General features: G+C 69.1%; 1 protein-coding gene across 1 annotated transcript in view; it reads left to right on the top strand.

The window, feature by feature from the left end:
- Nucleotides 1–19,718, top strand: part of SPEG (striated muscle enriched protein kinase) — a 132,940-nt gene that overhangs the window by 52,176 nt on the left and 61,046 nt on the right. Inside the window, exons 9-15 of the mRNA XM_089779589.1 lie at nucleotides 355–530; nucleotides 3,945–4,205; nucleotides 13,951–14,109; nucleotides 14,407–14,596; nucleotides 16,858–17,087; nucleotides 18,478–18,597; nucleotides 18,917–19,021. Coding sequence (XP_089635715.1) covers nucleotides 355–530; nucleotides 3,945–4,205; nucleotides 13,951–14,109; nucleotides 14,407–14,596; nucleotides 16,858–17,087; nucleotides 18,478–18,597; nucleotides 18,917–19,021 — 1,241 coding nt within the window. The remainder of the gene's footprint in view (nucleotides 1–354; nucleotides 531–3,944; nucleotides 4,206–13,950; nucleotides 14,110–14,406; nucleotides 14,597–16,857; nucleotides 17,088–18,477; nucleotides 18,598–18,916; nucleotides 19,022–19,718) is intronic.

Genomic DNA, 19,718 nt, shown 5'->3' with positions numbered 1-19,718 from the left:
GCAGCAGAGCGTGTGGGAACGGGGCACAGGCCAGGGACGGGCTGGCTCGGGGGCCTGGCTCGGGGAGCAGGGGATGGGGCGGGGGCCGGGGGATGGGGCGGGGGCTGGGGCGGGGGCCGGGCGGGGGGCGGGGCGGGGGATGGGGCGGGGGCCGGGCTCTGGGGGCTGGGGCGGGGGCCGGGCGGGGGGGGGGCCGGGGGATGGGGCGGGGGCCGGGTTCCGGGGGCAGCGGATGGGGCGGGGGCCTGGCTCGGGGGCGGGGGATGGGGTGAGGTGGGGTGGGGGCCTGTCCCCAGGAGGGGTGCTGGGCGGGGGATGGGCCTGGGGGGCCGGCTCTGAGGGTGCCCCCCGCAGGCTGAAGAACCGGCAGGCGGTGAGGCCGGGGCGGCGGCTCCGCGTGGTGGAGGGGGAGGACGGCGCCTGCGCCCTGCACGTCCTGGCGGTGGAGCGCGCCGACGCCGGCTTCTACACCTGCAAAGCCATCAACGAGTACGGCACCCGGCAGTGCCAGGCCCGGCTGCAGGTCCGAGGTAACGCGCCCGGCCCCCCCCGGGGATGCTCCGCCTCGGACCCCTGGAGCCTGAGCAGCTGCTGCCGGACCCGTCTGTCCTCGCCCCCCCCCACCCCCCCGGGCCAGCCCTGCTGGGACCCTGCCCCACAGCCCCTGCCCCCCAACCCTGCCGGGGCCCTCACCCCACCCCACAACTCCTGCCCCCCAGCCCTGCCGGGCCCCTGCTCCCCACCCCGCAGCCCCTGCCTCCCAGCCCTGCCGGGGCCCTCACCCCGCCCCGCAGCCCCTGCCCCTGCTCCCCAGCCCTGCCAGGCCCTCACCCCGCCCTGCAGCCCTTGCCAGCCCAGCCCTGGGCTCCCCCAGCCCTGCCGGTGCCCCTCACCCCGCCCCGCAGCCCCTGCCCCCCAGCCCTGCCGGGCCCTCACCCCGCCCTGCAGCCCTTGCCAGCCCAGCCCTGGGCTCCCCCAATCCTGCCGGTGCCCCTCACCCCGCCCCGCAGCCCCTGCCCCCCAGCCCTGCCGGGCCCTCACCCCGCCCTGCAGCCCTTGCCAGCCCAGCCCTGGGCTCCCCCAATCCTGCCGGTGCCCCTCACCCCGCCCCGCAGCCCCTGCCCCCCAGCCCTGCCGGGCCCTCACCCCGCCCTGCAGCCCTTGCCAGCCCAGCCCTGGGCTCCCCCAATCCTGCCGGTGCCCCTCACCCCGCCCCGCAGCCCCTGTCCCTCAGCCCTGCCGGGCCCCTGCTCCCCACCCCTCAGCCCCTGCCCCCCAACCCTGCCGGTGCCCCTCACCCCGCCCCGCAGCCCCTGCCCCCCAACCCTGCCGGGCCCTCACCCCGCCCTGCAGCCCTTGCCAGCCCAGCCCTGGGCTCCCCCAATCCTGCCGGTGCCCCTCACCCCGCCCCGCAGCCCCTGCCCCCAGCCCTGCCGGGCCCTCACCCCGCCCTGCAGCCCTTGCCAGCCCAGCCCTGGGCTCCCCCAATCCTGCCGGTGCCCCTCACCCCGCCCCGCAGCCCCTGTCCCTCAGCCCTGCCGGGCCCCTGCTCCCCACCCCTCAGCCCCTGCCCCCCAACCCTGCCGGTGCCCCTCACCCCGCCCCGCAGCCCCTGCCCCCCAACCCTGCCGGGCCCCTCACCCCGCCCTGCAGCCCCTGCCCCCCAACCCTGCCGGGCCCCTCACCCCGCCCTGCAGCCCTTGCCAGCCCAGCCCTGGGCTCCCCCAACCCTGCCGGTGCCCCTCACCCCGCCCCGCAGCCCCTGCCCCCCAACCCTGCCGGGCCCCTCACCCCGCCCTGCAGCCCTTGCCAGCCCAGCCCTGGGCTCCCCCAATCCTGCCGGTGCCCCTCACCCCGCCCCGCAGCCCCTGCCCCCCAGCCCTGCCGGGCCCTCACCCCGCCCTGCAGCCCTTGCCAGCCCAGCCCTGGGCTCCCCCAATCCTGCCGGTGCCCCTCACCCCGCCCCGCAGCCCCAGCCCCTGCCTCGCGGTGTGCTGGGCCGTATGGTCCTTTGGTTTGGTTTCCGGCTGCTGGGGTTTTGTGGTGTCCCTCGTGGGGGGAGATGTGCCCTGCAGCAGGTGGGCTGCTCCAGCTGAGCCAGGCCCGTGTGCCCGCCGGCCTTGGCGTGGGGCTTTGCCAGCGGCTGGGCCATGCTGGCCAGGAGCTCCGGGCCCTGCTGCTCTGGCTTCTTTCCTTCGCTGCCGGATGCCGGGCCCGCTGGCCCCATGAGGGGGACCGGGCGCCTCCCAGACTGCAAGCGGCTTTGGGCTGCTGGCCGGAGGCTGCCAGGGGAGGGATGGTTCTGCTGCCTGGCTCCCCATGCCTGGGAGTCCCCGGCCAGCCCAGGCGCTTGGAGCTGGGCCAGCCCTGCAGGGTCAGTCACTAGCCGAGGGCGGCCGGCCTGCCAGGGGAGGCTCTTTTCGTGGCATGAAGGTAACGTCCCTGTCCCGGAGACTCCAGAGCCGCTCGGCTCCTGCGCCGCCAGACCCCAGCCAGACCCCGGGCGGGGATGGCAGGAGTGTGTCGTGCCGCGTGCCCGTGTGTCGTGCCGCGTGCCCGCGTGTCGTGTGCTGTGTCGTGCCGTGTGCCCGTGTGTCGTGCCCGCATGTCGTGTGCTGTGTCGTACCGCGTGCCCGCGTGTCGTGTGCCACACGCCCGTGTCCCTGCGCGGTGCCCGTGTTGCCGTGTGCCCTGGCGTGCCGTGCCCGGCCCGGCTGCGCTAACCCTGCCGCTTGCTGACTGGGTTTTTTGTCTGTACACAGGGGGAGTGTGATAAGGGGGCGCGTCCCTCAGAGCCGCGGCCTCGGGGCTCTTTAGCCTCTCACCTCACCCTGCGCTGCTGCCGCCTGCTCCCCAGGGACGGCGCGACCAAGGGGCCGCCCCAGCCGCCACCTCCTGGACTCTGGGCGCCGAGGCGAAGGCGTGGACCGGCGGGGGCGGAGCCGCGGGGCGTGGGCGGGGCCGTGTGGCGCCGGGCCGCTGTCTGTCTCGGTCCGTCCGTGTGTCCACGTCTGTGTGTCCTGCTCCTCCTCAGCACTGCCCGGGAGCAGGGAGGCTCTGCGCAGAGACTGGGCCGGCCGAAGGGCGGGGAGCCCTGGACACTGGGCAGCGGGGGACGCCCCCCGGCAGCTGCCACCCAGCCAGCGCCGGAGCACAAACTGCACCCGCCCTGGCGCCGACCCCGGGCCCTGTGCCCCGCCCGGGCTCCGTGCGCCGGGGGAGTGGCCCGGGGGCCAAGCCCCTTTTGTAGCTCTAATAAAGTGTGTTTGGTAAAGCGCTGTGTGGTGTGTTCCTGGCCAGAGCCACTGCCCCGTCCCTGCCTCCTGCCTCCTGCCTCGCCGGGCGCGGCCCCCGCGGCCTCCGCGCTCTCCTGGGCCCCGCGCGGCCCGCACCCCCTCGTGAGCCCCCGGGGCCCTGCCCCTCCCTCCCGGCCCGGCCCTGCCCCCCCTCCCTCCTTCCTGGCACGGCCCTGGGGTGCTCTGCCCCCTTCCTTCTCGGCACGGCCCTGGGGCGCTCTGCCCCCCCATCCCCAGCAGCCCTGCCTCCTCCCTCCTTCCCGGCACGGCCCTGGGGTGCTCTGCCCCCTTCCTTCTCGGCACGGCCCTGGGGCGCTCTGCCCCCTTCCTTCTCATCACGGCCCTGGGGCGCTCTGCCCCCTTCCTTCTCGGCACGGCCCTGGGGCGCTCTGCCCCCTTCCTTCCCGGCACGGCCCTGGGGCGCTCTGCCCCCTTCCTTCTCGGCACGGCCCTGGGGCGCTCTGCTCCCCCATCCCCAGCAGCCCTGCCTCCTCCCCGGCACGGCTGTCCTGGTATATCCCTGTGGCCCTGGCCCCCCTCACCCTCACCTGGGCAGCTGCCCCTCTCCCACGCCCGGCATGTGCCCAGAGCCCAGCCCCCCCATTCCCTGCATGTCCTGCACCGCTCAGTGCGTGTCTCTCTCCCCAGCACACCCGGCGAGCCAGGCCCTGGGCGTGGTGGTGCCGCTGCAGGACGTGACGGTGGGCGCCGGGGAGATGGCGCTCTTCGAGTGCCAGGTGGCCGGCCCGCCCGACCTGGACGTGGACTGGCTCTCCCGGGGGCGCCTGCTGCAGCCCGCCCTGCTCCAGTGCAAGATGCACTTTGACGGACACAAGTGCAAGCTGCTGCTCACCTCTGTGCACGAGGACGACAGCGGGATCTACACCTGCAAGCTGAGCACGGCCAAGGGTAAGGGGCCTCCCGCCGGGCCGCGGGTCCGCCCTGTGCCGTAGTGGGGGGTCTGCCCTGTGACCCGGGCCCCCTGCGCTGGGATGGGGGATTCCCACGGACTCACCCACGTTGGGATGCCGGGTCAGTACCTTGCTGGGCGCTGTGCTGGGCTGTGACTGACCCCTACTGGCCTCTGCCTGTGAGCACGGCCCAGCGGGGGGCTGCCTAAGTCAGGTAGACAAAGACCCGACCGGCCAGAGGAGTGGGGGCAGCCAGGGAACCAGGAAGTGAGGGTTGGGGGAAGGGTCAGTCTGGGGCTGGGAAACATGAAGGAACAGACTGAGCTGAGGGTTGAGGGGGTGATGGACCCCTACCCCAAGGGGGCTGAGGCATCCTGGCCCTGACTCCTGTAACCACGTCACGTCTGTGCTGGGCTGTGTCCTGGAGGAGCACTAACCCCCGTTCTACTGGCTGGGGGAGTCTGTTCATGCTGCAGACGGGGTGCAAGATTGGGGGGTTCCTGACTCGCTGTCACAGGGTGTCAGGAGTGGGGTGCACTGCACCCGTGGAGGGAGCTGCCAGCAGTGGGTGACGAGGAGCAGAAAAGGGGCTCGCAGGAGCCAGGCAGGCTGGAGGCAGGAAGCGATTCCTGGGAGTCGTGGGGCGCTGCAGCACTCGGCCGGGGAGTCTGCTCCCGGGGACCGGCGGGGCGATGGCTGCACCCGACTCCTGAGGGCAGAGCTGGGGGGGCTGTGCAGAGGGAGGGGCCTGCCCGTGGGGAAAGCTACCCAGGCCCAGCTGATTGCCCAGCTGGAAGAGAATGACCCGTCCAGGGGCCTGGATCCTGTCCCGGCGGGGAGCAGCCAGACACCCCTGGGAGCGTCTCAGGCTCTCAGACCAGACAGGGGGCTGGGTCCTGCCAGAGACGTGTTGCCCACCAGGCCAAGCTCTGCCAGCAGCGGTTCGCCCAGGGTGGGGTCCATCTCGGCAGAGCTGCGGCGGCTGGAGATCAAGCTGCGGATGCAGGAACTGGAGGTGCAGGACTGAGAGAGGCAGCGGTGGCATGAGCTGGCCATGGCAGAGAGACGCCGAGGGCCCCGGCTGTGCTGAGTGGGGAGGGCCCCAGGGGGCCCCAGGCGGCCAGTCGCTTGGAGAAGCTCGTGTTGGCCCGATGTAAAGACGTGGGGACATGGACGGTCTCTCAGCTCCTTTGAGCGAGCCTGTGAACTGCACCAGATCCCCGGCCGGCCGGCTGGGACACCTCCCCCCCTTGCTGGATCAGGAGGCCGCAGGGGGCTCAATGCTGGAGGATCTGCAGCCGGGTGATTACGAACGGGTCAAAGAGGCCCTGCTGCACAAGTTCAAGATGACCCCGGAAACGTAGAGGAAGAAGTTCCAGGGAGTATAGAAGGGGCCACGGGAGACCTCCGGCCTGGCGCAGTCCTGCCGCAAGTGGGTGTTCAGGGTCGGAGCCCAGTCCACAGAGGACCTGCTTAAGATGATGATGCTGGAACAGTTCTATGAAGCGTGTCCACCCAGCCTGAGGCTGTGGCTCAAGGACCGGAGGCCAGAGGAACCCCAGGAGGCCGGGAGGCTGGCGGACGAGTTCACAGAGAGCTGGTCCGGGTGTGAACGGGAGTCCAGGAGAGAAAGGGAATCACACAGAGACCGGATCTCGGCTGAGTGACGGAGAGAGAGGGAATTGCGCAGAGACCGGATCTCGGCTGAGCGACGGAGAGAGAGGGAATCGCGCAGAGACCGGATCTCGGCTGAGTGACGGAGAGAGAGGGAATCGCGCAGAGACCGGATCTCGGCTGAGCGACGGAGAGAAAGGGAATCGCGCAGAGACCGGATCTCGGCTGAGCGACGGAGAGAGAGGGAATCGCGCAGAGACCGGATCTCGGCTGAGCGACGGAGAGAGAGGGAATCGCGCAGAGACCGGATCTCGGCTGAGCGACGGAGAGAGAGGGAATCGCGCAGAGACCGGATCTCGGCTGAGTGACGGAGAGAGAGGGAATCGCACAGAGACCGGATCTCGGCTGAGCGACGGAGAGAGAGGGAATCGCGCAGAGACCGGATCTCGGCTGAGTGACGGAGAGAGAGGGAATCGTGCAGAGACCGGATCTCGGCTGAGCGACGGAGAGAGAGGGAACCGCGCAGAGACCGGATCTCGGCTGAGCGACGGAGAGAGAGGGAACCGCGCAGAGACCGGATCTCGGCTGAGCGACGGAGAGAGAGGGAATCGTGCAGAGACCGGATCTCGGCTGAGCGACGGAGAGAGAGGGAATCGCGCAGAGACCGGATCTCGGCTGAGTGACGGAGAGAGAGGGAATCGCGCAGAGACCGGATCTCGGCTGAGCGACGGAGAGAGAGGGAATCGCGCAGAGACCGGATCTCGGCTGAGTGACGGAGAGAGTCACCTATGAGGCGAACCCAAGAGACAAGGACCAGCCTTCTGTGCCCCAGAGAACCAGCCAGGGCCCAGGCAGAGCCAGCCCAAAAGGGCCCGCAGGGACTAACTTGCCATCGCTGCAGGCAAGGAGGCCACAAGAGGACTCAGTGCATCAGGACAGGTCCCACGTCCTGAGACTTTCCGGGGGGAGGGGAGGGCGGGCCGCCCCAGAGGCAGAGGCCAGCAGGCAAACCTCAGCTCAGGGTGGAGGGGGGGGAAGGACCCTCGGTCCATCTCCTCTGGGAGATCCGACCCTTCAGAGATAGATTTCTCCATGTACTGGATGGGGGCAGGGCGGCCCCTGCAGAGCAAGTGCCTCATGCCCCTGCAGGTGGATGGCAGGAAGGTGATGGGCTACTAGGACACGGGTGCGAAGGTGATGCTGGCCCGGCACCAGGGAGTAGCCCCAGACCATATGGTGCCCAACACTCAGCTGACCCTGAGGGGCATAGACAGGACCCCATTTAAGGTGCCTGTAGCCCGGGTGCATCTGAAAGGGGGGACCAAGGAGGGCCCCAAGGAAGTGGGGGTCACCGGCACTTGCCCACAGAGGTGCTGATGGGGAGTGACCTAGAGGAGTGGCCAGACAGACCCCACAGGGCTCTAGTCACCACCCGGAGCCAGAGCCAGCGAGGGGCTGGTGACCTTGACCCAGGGGAGGGCTCCCGACGGGGGGCTCAGGGCTCCACCCCAGCAGGCACGGGACCAGGCCAGGCTGGGACTCCAGACCTAGGGACAGGCGGGGAACAGGTCCCTGCCCCAGCTGCGGAATTCCAGGCGGAGGTGCAGGCAGACCTCCCCTTGCAGAGGCTGAGGGACCAGGCTGGCCTCGGCACAGCTCAGCCCCTGGGGAGAGGCTGCCAGGAGAAATTCCTGTGGGAGAGGAGATTCCTGTACTGGGAATGGCTCCCCCAGGGAAGGTGGAGGTATGGGGGGCTCCAGTGGTATTTGGTCGTCCCCTGAAAGTATCACTGCAAGCTGCTGTGTGTGGCCCATGACGTCCCCTTTGCAGGCCACTGGGGGGTCCGGAGCACCCGGCTGAGGCTGCTCCAACACTTCTCCTGGCCGGGGATGTTTGCGGCCGTGCGGCGGTACTGCCGGGCCTGCAACTCCTGCCAGAGGGGCGGGAAGGCCCAAGGCGGGAGGAAAGCTGCTTGGGTTCTGCAAGGCAGTGTTGGGGAAACCTCGCTCCCCTGGGGTACAGAGCCCCCACAAGGGTCCGAGGCTGGAGGTCAAAGCAGTGAGGCAGGAGAGAAATCTAGAAGGAAAACATTATTGTGCAGGCAGGCGGACAGCTACCGGAGAGAGCAGCAGCCCTGAGAGCGTCTCCGGGATCCTTTCTCCAGGACGCTCAGACAGTTCAGTTGGGGATTGTTTTCTGGAACATAGCGAAGTCTCCGCAGAAGCACTCGGAGACGTCTCTGTTCACACCAGAAGTACTAAAGTCAGTTTCGCAGAACAAAGGCACCTGAGAACCTGAGTGAGGAGTTGTGACGGCGAGTTGGGGGTCCCCCGTCCCCTGCGCCCCGAAATGGCACAAACAGACTGCACCAGCCGGTGGAATAGGGGAAGTTTATTGCCTCTCCAGGATACAGCACAGCACAGAGCTGGGCTAGGATGCCTCAGGCCCCCTTGAGATGGGGGAGACTGGGCCCCTAAACTCCAGCCCCTTTCCCTAGGCTGTCTCCTCCATGCTCCCAGACAGCCAGCAACTAACTAACCCTCTTCCAGCCCTGCCCCCAAGCCAGGGCAGCATCCACCTTCCTTTGTTCCTCTCCATGGGGGGTGTCTGGCCACTGGTTTGCATAGTGACTCATCCTGTTTTGCTGGGTCGTGGTACCCACGGCAGCCAGTGGGGGTTACCCCAGAGCCAGCAGCATAGAAACCAGCCAGGTACCCCCACTACGTCACAGTTCTCCCCCCTCCGAGAGCGAACTGAGCAGGGTCACTCTGCTCGTGACCTAGGGAAGTTCGGGTCCTCTGCGTGGGAACCCGTCCTGGGGACATGGGTGCTCCCCTTGACTCGGGCCGGCCGTGGCGAGGCCCCACATGAGCTGGCTTCCCTCTGTCCACTCGCCGCCCCGCTCCAGGGCGACTGGCACAGGCCTGTCCTCGGGGGTCACACCCACCCTTCCGCTGGCCTTGATCTCTGGCCAGGGTCTCTCGGGCCGGGGCCATGAGCCCAGCGAGCCTTCTCTGGACAACCAGGGCGGCTTCCACCCCCGATGCTCCATCCAGGGAGGACTTCCCCTCCCATAACTCTCTCAGGGTATGTCTACACTACCCCGCTAGTTCGAACTAGCGGGGTAATGTATGCATACCGCACTTGCTAATGAAGCCCGGGATTTGAATTTCCCGGGCTTCATTAGCATAAGCGGGGAGCCGCCATTTTTAAATCCCCGCTGCTTCGAACCCCGTGTAGCGCGGCTACACGGGGCTCGAACTAGGTAGTTCGGACTAGGGTCCTATTCCGAACTACCGGTACTCCTCGTGAAACGAGGTGTACCGGTAGTTCGGAATAGGCACCCTAGTCCGAACTACCTAGTTCGAGCCCCGTGTAGCCGCGCTACACGGGGTTCGAAGCAGCGGGGATTTAAAAATGGCGGCTCCCCGCTTATGCTAATGAAGCCCGGGAAATTCAAATCCCGGGCTTCATTAGCAAGTGCGGTATGCATACATTACCCTCCTAGTTCGAACTAGGAGGGTAGTGTAGACATACCCTCAGCAAGCCCAGAGGGTCTATCTGGGGTAGAGACCCCCAAGCCGCTTTCCTCCTGTCTTGGGCCTTGGGCAGGAGTCACAGGACCGGCAGTACCGCTGCACGGCTGTAAAGATTCCCAGCCAATAGAAGTGCTGGAGCAGCCTCAGCCGGGTGCTCCGGATCCCCCGGTGGCCCCCAACGGGGACGTCGTGGGCCAAATACAGCAGCTTGAGGCGATACTTTCGGGGGACGACCAGCTGCCGCTGGACCCTCCATGCCCTCGCCTTCCTGGGGGGAAGCCATTCACAGAACAGGAGTCCACGCTCCTGCAGGAATCTCTCCTGGCCACCTCTCCCCCGGGGCTGAGCTGCACGGAGGCCAGCCTGGTCCCTCAGCCTCTGCAAGGAGGGGTCTGCCTGCACCTCAGCCTGGAATTCAGCTGCTGAGGCAGGGATCGGGACCTGTCCCCCACCTCTGCCTAGGTCCGGAGTCCCAGCCTGGCTGGACCCCGTGTCCACTGGGATGGGACCCTGAGGACGCTGCCAGGAGTCCTTCCCTGGACCCAGGTTGTCAGCCCCCCGCTGGCTCTGGCTCCAGGCAGTGACTAGAGCCCGCTGGGATTCATGGGGCCACTCCTCTAGGTCATTCCCCATCAGCACCTCGGTGGGCAAGTGCGGGTGCACCCCCACTTCCTTGAGACCTTCCTTGGCCCCCCATTTTAGATGCACCCTGGCTACAGGCACCTTAAATGGGGACCCGTCTATGCCCTTCAGGGTCAGCTGCGTGTGGGGTAGTATCCGCTCTGGGGCCACTATGTCGGATCGGGCCAGAGTCACCTCCGCCCCCGTGTCCCAGAAGCCCGTCACCTTCCTACCATCCACCTCCAGGGGTATGAGGCACTCGCTCCGCAGGGGCCGTCCTGCCCCCACCCGGTACACAGAGAAATCCGCCTCCTGAGAATCAGACCTCCCAGGGGAGGTGCACTGAGCATCCTTCCCCCCACTCTGAGCTGAGGTTTGCCTGCCAGCCCCTGCCTCTGGGGCAGCCTGCCCTTCCTCCCGCCCCAGCCAGTTAACCCTGGAAAGTCCCTGGTCCTGGGACCTGGTGCACTGAGCCCTCTTGTGGCCTTTTTGCCCACAGCGCTGGCAAGTTAGGCTTTGGGCTGTCTCTGTCCAGGCCCTGGCTGGTTCTCTGGGGCGCAGACGACCTGTTCCTTGGGCTCGCCTCGGAGTTGACTCCCTCCGTCGCTCAGCCGAGATCCGGTCTCTGCGCGGTTCCCTTTCTCTCCGGGACTCCCGTTCACACCCGGACCGGCTCTCCGTGAACTCATCCGCCAGTCTCCCGGCCTCCTGGGGGTTCTCTGGTTTCCGGTCCTTGAGCCACAGCCTCAGTTTGGGTGGGCACACTTCATAGAACTGCTCCATCATGACCAGCTTGAGCAGCTCCTCTGCGGTCTGGGCTCCGACTCCAGACACCCACTTGCGGCCGTATTGCGACAGGCGGGAGGCCAGATCCACATAGGTCTCCCGTGGCCCTTTCTGTACCCCCCGGAACTTCTTCCTGTATATCTCGGGGGTCAGCCCGAACTTGTGCAGCAGGGCCTCCTTGACTCGGTTGTAATCCCCTGGCTGTAGGTCCTCCAGCTGACTGAGCACTCCGGCCGCCTCCTGGCTCAGTGCGGGGATGAGCTCCTGCAGCCAGTCAGCTGGGGGGACCCGTTGCAGTCCACAGGCCCTCTCAAAGGCACTGAGGAACCCGTCTATGTCGCCCACGTCCTTCAATTGGGCCACCACGAGCCTCTCCAAGCGCCTGGCAGTCCTGGGACCCTGGGGCCCATCCGCACTTGGCGCAGCCGGTGCCCCGCTGGTTCTCCACTCTGCCAATGCCAGCTCATGCTGGTGCTGCCTCTCTCGGTCCTGGCGGTCCTTCTTTCGGTCCTCTACTTCCAATTCCTTTATCCGCAGCTGGATCTCCAGCCGCCGCAGTTCTGCTGGGCTGGCCCCTGCCCTAGATGGGCTACGGCTTGCAGGCCTCCTGGGGGAAGCTGTCTCATCTCTCCGGTGGGGTCCAGCGCTCCTCCCCCTCTCTGAGCCTGACACGCTCTCGGGGGGTCTGGCTGCTTCCCCTGGGGACAAGATCCTGGCCCTGTGGCTGGTCATTATCTTCCAGCTGGGCAATCAGCTGGGCCTTGGTTCCTTTCCGCACAGGCAAGCCCCTCTCTCTGCACAGCCCCACCAGCTCTGCCTTCAAGAGTCGGGCGTAGGCCATCTGCCCGCTGGTCCCCTTGGTGCAGACTCACCAGTCTAGTGCTGCAGCGCCCCACGATTCCCCGGAACCGCTTCGCTCTGCCTCAAGCATGCCTGGCTCCAGGGCTCTTGCTTCTCCGGCGCCTTGTCGCTCGCCGCTGGGAGCTCCATCCACGGGGTGCAGTGCATCCCACTCCTGACACCAGTGTGACGGCGCGTTGGGGTCCCCCGCCTCCTGCACCCCGAAATGGCACAAACAGACTGCACCAGCCGGTAGAACAGAGGGAGTTTATTGCCTCTCCAGGATACAGCACAGCACAGATGTCATCTGGTTCCAGGGCAGGCCTAGGATGCCTCAGCCCCCCTTGAGATGGGGGGGGGCGGTCTCGGCTTCTAAACCCCCCAGCCTGTTGCTGAGGCTGCTTCCTCCATGCTCCCAGACAGAAACTAACTAACTCTCCTCCAGCCCTGCCCCCCAGCCAGGGCAGCATCCACCTTCCTTTGTTCCTCTCCATGGGGGGTGTCTGGCCCTACTGGTTTGCATAGTGACTCATCCTGTTTTGCTGGGTCATGGTACCCACGGCAGCCAGTGGGGGTTACCCCAGAGCCAGCAGCGTAGAAACCAGCCAGGTACCCCCACTACGTCACACCGCTAACTGCCCCCCAGCTCAACCACTGTCCCCCCAACCACTCCCCCCTCCCCCGGCCACTAACCCCCTGAGCCACTAACTGCCCCCCGAACCACTCCCCCCTCCCCCGGCCGCTAACCCCCTGAGCCGCTAACTGCCCCCCGAACCACTCCCCCCTCCCCCGGCCGCTAACCCCCTGAGCCACTAACTGCCCCCTGAACCACTCCCCCCTCCCCCGGCCGCTAACCCCCTGAGCCACTAACTGCCCCCCAGCTCAACCACTGCCCCCCGAACCACTCCCCCCTCCCCCGGCCACTAACCCCCTGAGCCACTAACTGCCCCCCGAACCACTCCCCCCTCCCCCGGCCGCTAACCCCCTGAGCCACTAACTGCCCCCTGAACCACTCCCCCCTCCCCCGGCCGCTAACCCCCTGAGCCACTAACTGCCCCCCCCCCACTGCCCCCCGAACCACTCCCCCCTCCCCCGGCCACTAACCCCCTGAGCCACTAACTGCCCCCCGAACCACTCCCCCCTCCCCCGGCCGCTCCCCCGGCCACTAACCCCCTGAGCCACTAACTGCCCCCCAGCTCAACCACTGCCCCCCGAACCACTCCCCCCTCCCCCGGCCACTAACCCCCTGAGCCACTAACTGCCCCCTGAACCACTCCCCCCTCCCCCGGCCACTAACCCCCTGAGCCACTAACTGCCCGCTGAACCACTCCCCCCTCCCCCGGCCACTAACCCCCTGAGCCACTAACTGCCCCCCGAACCACTCCCCCCTCCCCCGGCCGCTAACCCCCTGAGCCACTAACTAACCCCCTCCCCCCCCTCCCCCAGAGCCAGCTCAACCACTGCCCCCCGAACCACTCCCCCCTCCCCCGGCCACTAACCCCCTGAGCCACTAACTGCCCCCCGAACCACTCCCCCCCCCCAGCTCCCCCTGAAACTGCCACTGCCCCCCGAACCACTCCCCCCTCCCCCGGCCACTAACCCCCTGAGCCACTAACTGCCCCCCGAACCACTCCCCCTCCCCCAGCCGCTAACCCCCTGAGCCGCTAACTGCCCCCCAGCTCAACCACTGCCCCCCGAACCACTCCCCCCTCCCCCGGCTGCTAACCCCCTGAGCCACTAACTGCCCCCCGAACCACTCCCCCCTCCCCCGGCCGCTAACCCCCTGAGCCACTAACTGCCCCCCCCCTCCCCCCCCCCGGCCACTAACCCCCTGAGCCACTAACTGCCCCCCAGCTCAACCACTGCCCCCCGAACCACTCCCCCCTCCCCCGGCTGCTAACCCCCTGAGCCACTAACTGCCCCCCGAACCACTCCCCCCTCCCCCGGCCGCTAACCCCCTGAGCCACTAACTGCCCCCCGAACCACTCCCCCTCCCCCAGCCGCTAACCCCCTGAGCCGCTAACTGCCCCCCAGCTCAACCACTGCCCCCCGAACCACTCCCCCCTCCCCCGGCCACTAACCCCCTGAGCCACTAACTGCCCCCCGAACCACTCCCCCTCCCCCAGCCGCTAACCCCCTGAGCCGCTAACTGCCCCCCAGCTCCACCACTGCCCCCCGAACCACTCCCCCCTCCCCCAGCCGCTAACCCCCTGAGCCACTAACTGCCCCCCGAACCACTCCCCCCTCCCCCGGCCGCTAGCACCGCCCGCCTGTGCAGGGGGCCGAGCGCCGAGCCCCCAGGGCAGGGCGGGCGCTGGCTGACGTGGCCGCTCTGCCTTGCAGAGGAGCTGACCTGCAGCGCCCGGCTGAGTGTGCGCCCCTCCCTCCAGCCGCTCTTCACCCGCAAGCTGGGGGACCTGGCCGTGGCGAAGGGCCGGACGGCGCGTTTCGACTGCAAGATCAGCGGCACCCCCGCGCCCGCCGTCACCTGGACCCACTTCGGTAGCCCCCTTCCTGCCCGCCAGCCACCGCCTGGCCGCCCCACCTGCCCGGGGGCTGGGAGAGTGGGGGGCCCGGTCTGGGGAATTCTGTGGGCCCCGGGGGGTTGTGGGGCCCAGACCTGGGGAATTCTGTGGGCACCGGGGGGTTGTGGGGCCCAGACCTGGGGAATTCTGTGGGCCCCGGGGGGTTGTGGGGCCCAGGCCTGGGGAATTCCGTGGGCCCCGGGGGGTTGTGGGGCCCAGGCCTGGGGAATTCTGTGGGCCCCGGGGCTGAGGGGGTTTCTGCGCCCTGCTGCAGGCCAGCCGGTGGCGGAAGGGGAGAACGTGCGGCTGCAGCAGGAGCGGGGGCTGCACTCGCTGGTGATCGCGCACGCGGACAGCGAGGATGAGGGGCAGTACGGGGTCTGCGCGGCCAACGAGCACGGGCAGGCGGAGTGCGCGGCGGAGCTGTACGTGGAGGAGCCGCGCCCAGCCACCGCCCCCCACATGTAAGAGTGGGGGGGGGCTTCGCAGGGCTGCACGCTGGCGCTGCCGCCGGGGGGAGGGATGGGGCAGGCTGGAAGTCGGGAGCCGCCTCCATTGGGGGCTTGGGCTGCCGGCTCCTCCTCGGCACGGGCCCTTCCCGGTCCAGCCCTGGGCCTGACCCCCAGCCTCTCGCTGGGGACGTGCCAGTGGCCTGGGTCACAGGCCCAGAGGGAGCCGGGCTGTATCTGAGCCAGCCGTGCTTGTTCGTAGCTGGCCATGCACCTCCCCGCTGGCCGGTGGTACCGCGCTCGGGCGAAGGCCTTGCCCCCCGTGCGCCCAGTGACCACGCGGTCGTCCATCGCCACCTCTTGCACCGCACGCCGGGGAGAGCCCAGGCCGGCCGCTTTCCTCCTGACACGGCACCGCGCCGTCCCCGCGCGCTAATCCTGTGCACCTGGAGAAACCATCCCCGGTGCCCGGGAAAACTGCCGCCTCCAGCTGCATGGATCTCTGCCCAGGACTGCCCGGTGGGGCGTTGGCGGGATGTACGGCGTCTGTGCCCGGTGGGGCGTTGGCGGGATGTACGGCGTCTGTGCCCGGTGGGGCGTTGGCGGGATGTACGGCGTCTGTGCCCGGTGGGGCGTTGGCGGGATGTACGGTGTCTGTGCCCGGTGGGGCGTTGGCGGGATGTACGGCGTCTGTGCCCGGTGGGGCGTTGGCGGGATGTACGGCGTCTGTGCCCGGTGGGGCGTTGGCGGGATGTACGGCGTCTGTGCCCGGTGGGGCGTTGGCGGGATGTACGGCGTCTGTGCCCGGTGGGGCGTTGGCGGGATGTACGGCGTCTGTGCCCGGTGGGGCGTTGGCGGGATGTACGGCGTCTGTGCCCGGTGGGGCGTTGGCGGGATGTACGGCGTCTGTGCCCGGTGGGGCGTTGGCGGGATGTACGGCGTCTGTGCCCGGTGGGGCGTTGGCGGGATGTACGGCGTCTGTGCCCGGTGGGGCGTTGGCGGGATGTACGGCGTCTGTGCCCGGTGGGGTGTTGGCGGGATGTACGGTGTCTGTGCCCGGTGGGGCGTTGGCGGGCTGTATGGTGCCCTGGTGTCTGTGCTCTGTGGGGTGTTTGCGGGCTGTATGGTGCCCTGGTGTCTGTGCCCGGTGGGGCGTTGGCGGGCTGTACGGTGTCTGTGCCCTGTGGGGTGTTTGCGGGCTGTATGGTGCCCTGGTGTCTGTGCCCTGTGGGGTGTTTGCGGGCTGTATGGTGCCCTGGTGTCTGTGCCCTGTGGGGTGTTTGCGGGCTGTACGGTGTCTGTGCCCAGTGGGGTGTTTGCGGGCTGTACGGTGTCTGTGCCCAGTGGGGTGTTTGCGGGCTGTACGGTGCCGTAGTGTCTGTACCTGATGGGGTGTTTGTGGGCTGTACGGTGTCTGTGCCCAGTGGGTTGTTTGCGGGCTGTACGGTGTCTTTGCCCGGTGGTGTGTTTGCAGGCTGTATGGTGCCCCGGTGTCTGTCCCCGGTGGGGTGTTTGTGGGCTGTATGGTGTGTCTGCTTGGGGGTTCTTTGCGGGCTGTATAGTGTCTTTGCCCGGTGGGGTGTTTGCGGGCTGTACGGTGCCGCAGTGTCTGTGCCCGGTGGAGTGTTTGCGGGCTGTACGATGTCTTTGCCCGGTGGGGTGTTTGCGGGCTGTACAGTGTCGTTGCCCGGTGGGGTGTTTGCGGGCTGTACGGTCTTGCGGTGTCTGTTCCCGGTGGGGTGTTTGCGGGCTGTACGGTGTTGCGGTGTCTGTGCACGGTGGGGTGTTTGCGGGCTGTACGGTGTCGCGGTGTCTGTGCACGGTGGGGTGTTTGCGGGCTGTACGGTGTCGCGGTGTCTGTGCCCGGTGGGTTGTTTGCGGGCTGTACGGTGTCGCGGTGTCTGTGCCCGGTGGGTTGTTTGCGGGCTGTACGGACAGACTCAGCTCCCTAACGTGACCTCCCCGTACAGACCCAGCCCAGCACACGCTTTCATCTCACCCTCCCATGGTGCCTTAGCACAGACTCTGCCCCTCTCCTGTGGGTAAAGGCCTGCTCTGCCAGCTGCTCTGAGATCCAACGCTGTGGGGCAGGGTGGGGCTGTGGCCCTCGGGTCCCGCCCGGCTCCCCAGGGATGATCGGAGGGTGTGTGTTGGCCTGCGGGCATTGGCCCCGCCCCCGCGCCTTGCAGCTGCTCCCGCGCTCTGAGGCAGCTGCCATGGGGCTGGGAGGGGCGGCGCTGGGCCCTGGTGCAGCGGGCTGGGCTTGGCTGTTGCAGGGCCAAGCTGGAGAAGATGCCGTCTATCCCGGAGGAGCCGGAGGTGCCGGAGAGCGAGGTGGAGCGCTTCACCATGCCCGACTTCCTGAAGCCGCTGCACGATCTGGACGTGGTGGAGTCCAAGGAGGCCGTGCTGGAGTGCCAGGTGGCCGGCCTGCCCTACCCCACCATCACCTGGTTCCACAACGGCTCCAAGATCTGCAGCGCCGAGGACCGAAAGATGAGCCAGTGTAGGGCTCCGGCTGTGCTTGCCTGGGGTCCCACTGCACACGCCAAGGCCTGGCACCCTGGGGCTCAGCGCCCACCCTCGCCCGCAAAATGAGCACCCCCTCCTCCAGCCAGCAGGCCTGGGGCCTAAGTACACGGGACCACAGTGCCCCCTGCTGGGCGAGGCGGGACTGGAGTCACTGGGAGCCTCCCACACCCAGCATCCTGCCCCCCCCACAGCGCCCCCTGCTGCGTGAGGCGGGACTGGAGTCACTGGGAGCCTCCCACACCCAGCACCCTGCCCCCCCACAGCGCCCCCTGCTGGGCGAGGCGGGGCTGGAGCCACTGGGAACCTCCCACACTCAGCATCCTGCCCCCCCCCCACACAGCGCCCCCTGCTGGGCAAGCCGGGGCTGGAGTCATTGGGAACCTCCCACACTCAGCATCCTGCCCCCCCCACAGCGCCCCCTGCTGGGTGAGGCGGGGCTGGAGTCACTGGGAACCTCCCACACCCAGCACCCTGCCCCCCCACAGCGCCCCCTGCTGGGCGAGGCGGGGCTGGAGCCACTGGGAGCCTCCCACACTCAGCATCCTGCCCCCCCACAGTGCCCCCTGCTGGGAGAGGCGGGACTGGAGTCACTGGGAACCTCCCACAGCCAGCACCTTGCCCCCCCCACAGCGCCCCCTGCTGGGTGAGGCGGGGCTGGAACCACTGGGAGCCTCCCACACTCAGCATCCTGCCCCCCCACAGCGCCCCCTGCTGGGCGAGGCGGGACTGGAGTCACTGGGAGCCTCCCACACCCAGCACCCTGCCCCCCCCACAGCGCCTCCTGCTGGGTGAGGCGGGGCTGGAGCCACTGGGAGCCTCCCACACTCAGCATCCTGCCCCCCCACAGTGCCCCCTGCTGGGCGAGGTGGGACTGGAGTCACTGGGAGCCTCCCACACCCAGCACCCTGCCCCCCCCCCACAGCGCCTCCTGCTGGGTGAGGCGGGGCTGGAGTCACTGGGAGCCTCCCACACTCAGCACCCTGCCCCCCCCACAGCGCCCCCTGCTGGGCGAGGCGGGACTGGAGTCACTGGGAGCCTCCCACACCCAGCACCCTGCCCCCCCCACAGCGCCCCCTGCTGGGCGAGGCGGGGCTGGAGCCACTGGGAGCCTCCCACACCCAGCACCCTGCTCCCCCCACAGCGCCCCCTGCTGGGCGAGGCGGGACTGGAGTCACTGGGAGCCTCCCACACCCAGCATCCTGCTCTGCTCCTCCCTCCCCACAGTGCTGCCTCCTGGTGGGCGGTAACCAGGAGCCTTCCCTGCGCTCCCAGTCACGGTCCCCAGGTTCCCAGCATGCCCAGCTGGTGCTGTGCTCTGATTGGTTGCTCGGGGGCGCGGTGTCAGTGGGTCTCTGTCCCCGCAGACAAGGACACCCACCGCCTGCTCCTTCCGGCCGTCCGCCACGCCCACGCCGGCGTCTACAAAGCCGTCATCGCCAACCGCGTGGGCAAGGCCACGTGCTACGCGCACCTCTATGTGACCGGTGAGGGGAGCCGCCGGGCGCACGGGACCCTCCCCGCCTCTGCCCACCTGTGCTGTGCTGTGCCAGGCCTGGCGCCCCCTGCCCACCTGTGCCAGGCCTGGCACCCCCTGCCCACCTGGCCCAGGCCTGTCGGCCCCCTGCCCACCCGTGCCGTCCCAGGCCTGGAGCCCCTTGCCCACCTGTGCCAGGCCTGGCGCCCCCTGCCCTGCTGTGCTGTGCCAGGCCTGTCGGCCCCCTGCCCACCTGTGCTGTGCCGTGCCAGGCTTGGCGCCCCCTGCCCACCCGTGCCGTGCTGTGCCAGACTTCCTGTCTCGTTCAGACGTGGTGCCGACTCCCCCTGACGGGCCACCCACAGTGCTGGCTGTGACCGGCAGAGCCGTCACCCTGACGTGGAACAAACCCAAGTGGCTGGACTCAGCCATAGGTGAGATGGGAAGGGGCCAGTGGGAGGGGCTGGGCAGGGCTGCGGGGCAGTGGGAGGATCAGGCTGGGGGGCAGAGGGTGGAGCTCGGCGGGCTGGGGCTGGGAGCTGTGGGGCGGGTGGGAGCTTGGGCAGGGGGGCAGAGGGAGGAGGGGCAGTGGGTGGGAGCTCGGCGGGCTGGGGCCGGGAGCCGTGGGGCGGGCGGGAGCCGTGGGGCGGGCGGGAGCTCGGCGGGCTGGGGCCGGGAGCCGTAGGGCGGGCGGGAGCTCGGCGGGCTGGGAGCTGTGGGGCGGGTGGGAGCTCGGCGGGCAGGGGGGCAGAGGGAGGAGGGGCAGTGGGTGGGAGCTCGGCGGGCTGGGGCCGGGAGCCGTGGGGCGGGCGGGAGCCGTGGGGCGGGCGGGAGCTCGGCGGGCTGGGGCCGGGAGCCGTAGGGCGGGCGGGAGCTCGGCGGGCTGGGAGCTGTGGGGCGGGTGGGAGCTCGGCGGGCAGGGGGGCAGAGGGAGGAGGGGCAGTGGGTGGGAGCTCGGCGGGCTGGGGCTGGGAGTCGTGGGGCGGGCGGGAGCTCGGCGGGCTGGGGGGCAGAGGGGGGAGGGGCAGCAGGCAGGAGCTCGGCAGGCCAGGGCCGGGAGCCGTGGGGCGGGCGGGAGCTCGGCGGGCTGGGGCCGGGAGCCGTAGGGCGGGAGCCGTGGGGCAGGCAGGA

The sequence above is a fragment of the Pelodiscus sinensis genome, chromosome 7, assembly GCF_052426305.1.
Source record: "Pelodiscus sinensis isolate ZL-2025 chromosome 7, ASM5242630v1, whole genome shotgun sequence".
Lineage (NCBI taxonomy): Eukaryota > Metazoa > Chordata > Testudines > Trionychidae > Pelodiscus > Pelodiscus sinensis.
This window is presented reverse-complemented; position numbering and strand designations above follow the sequence as displayed.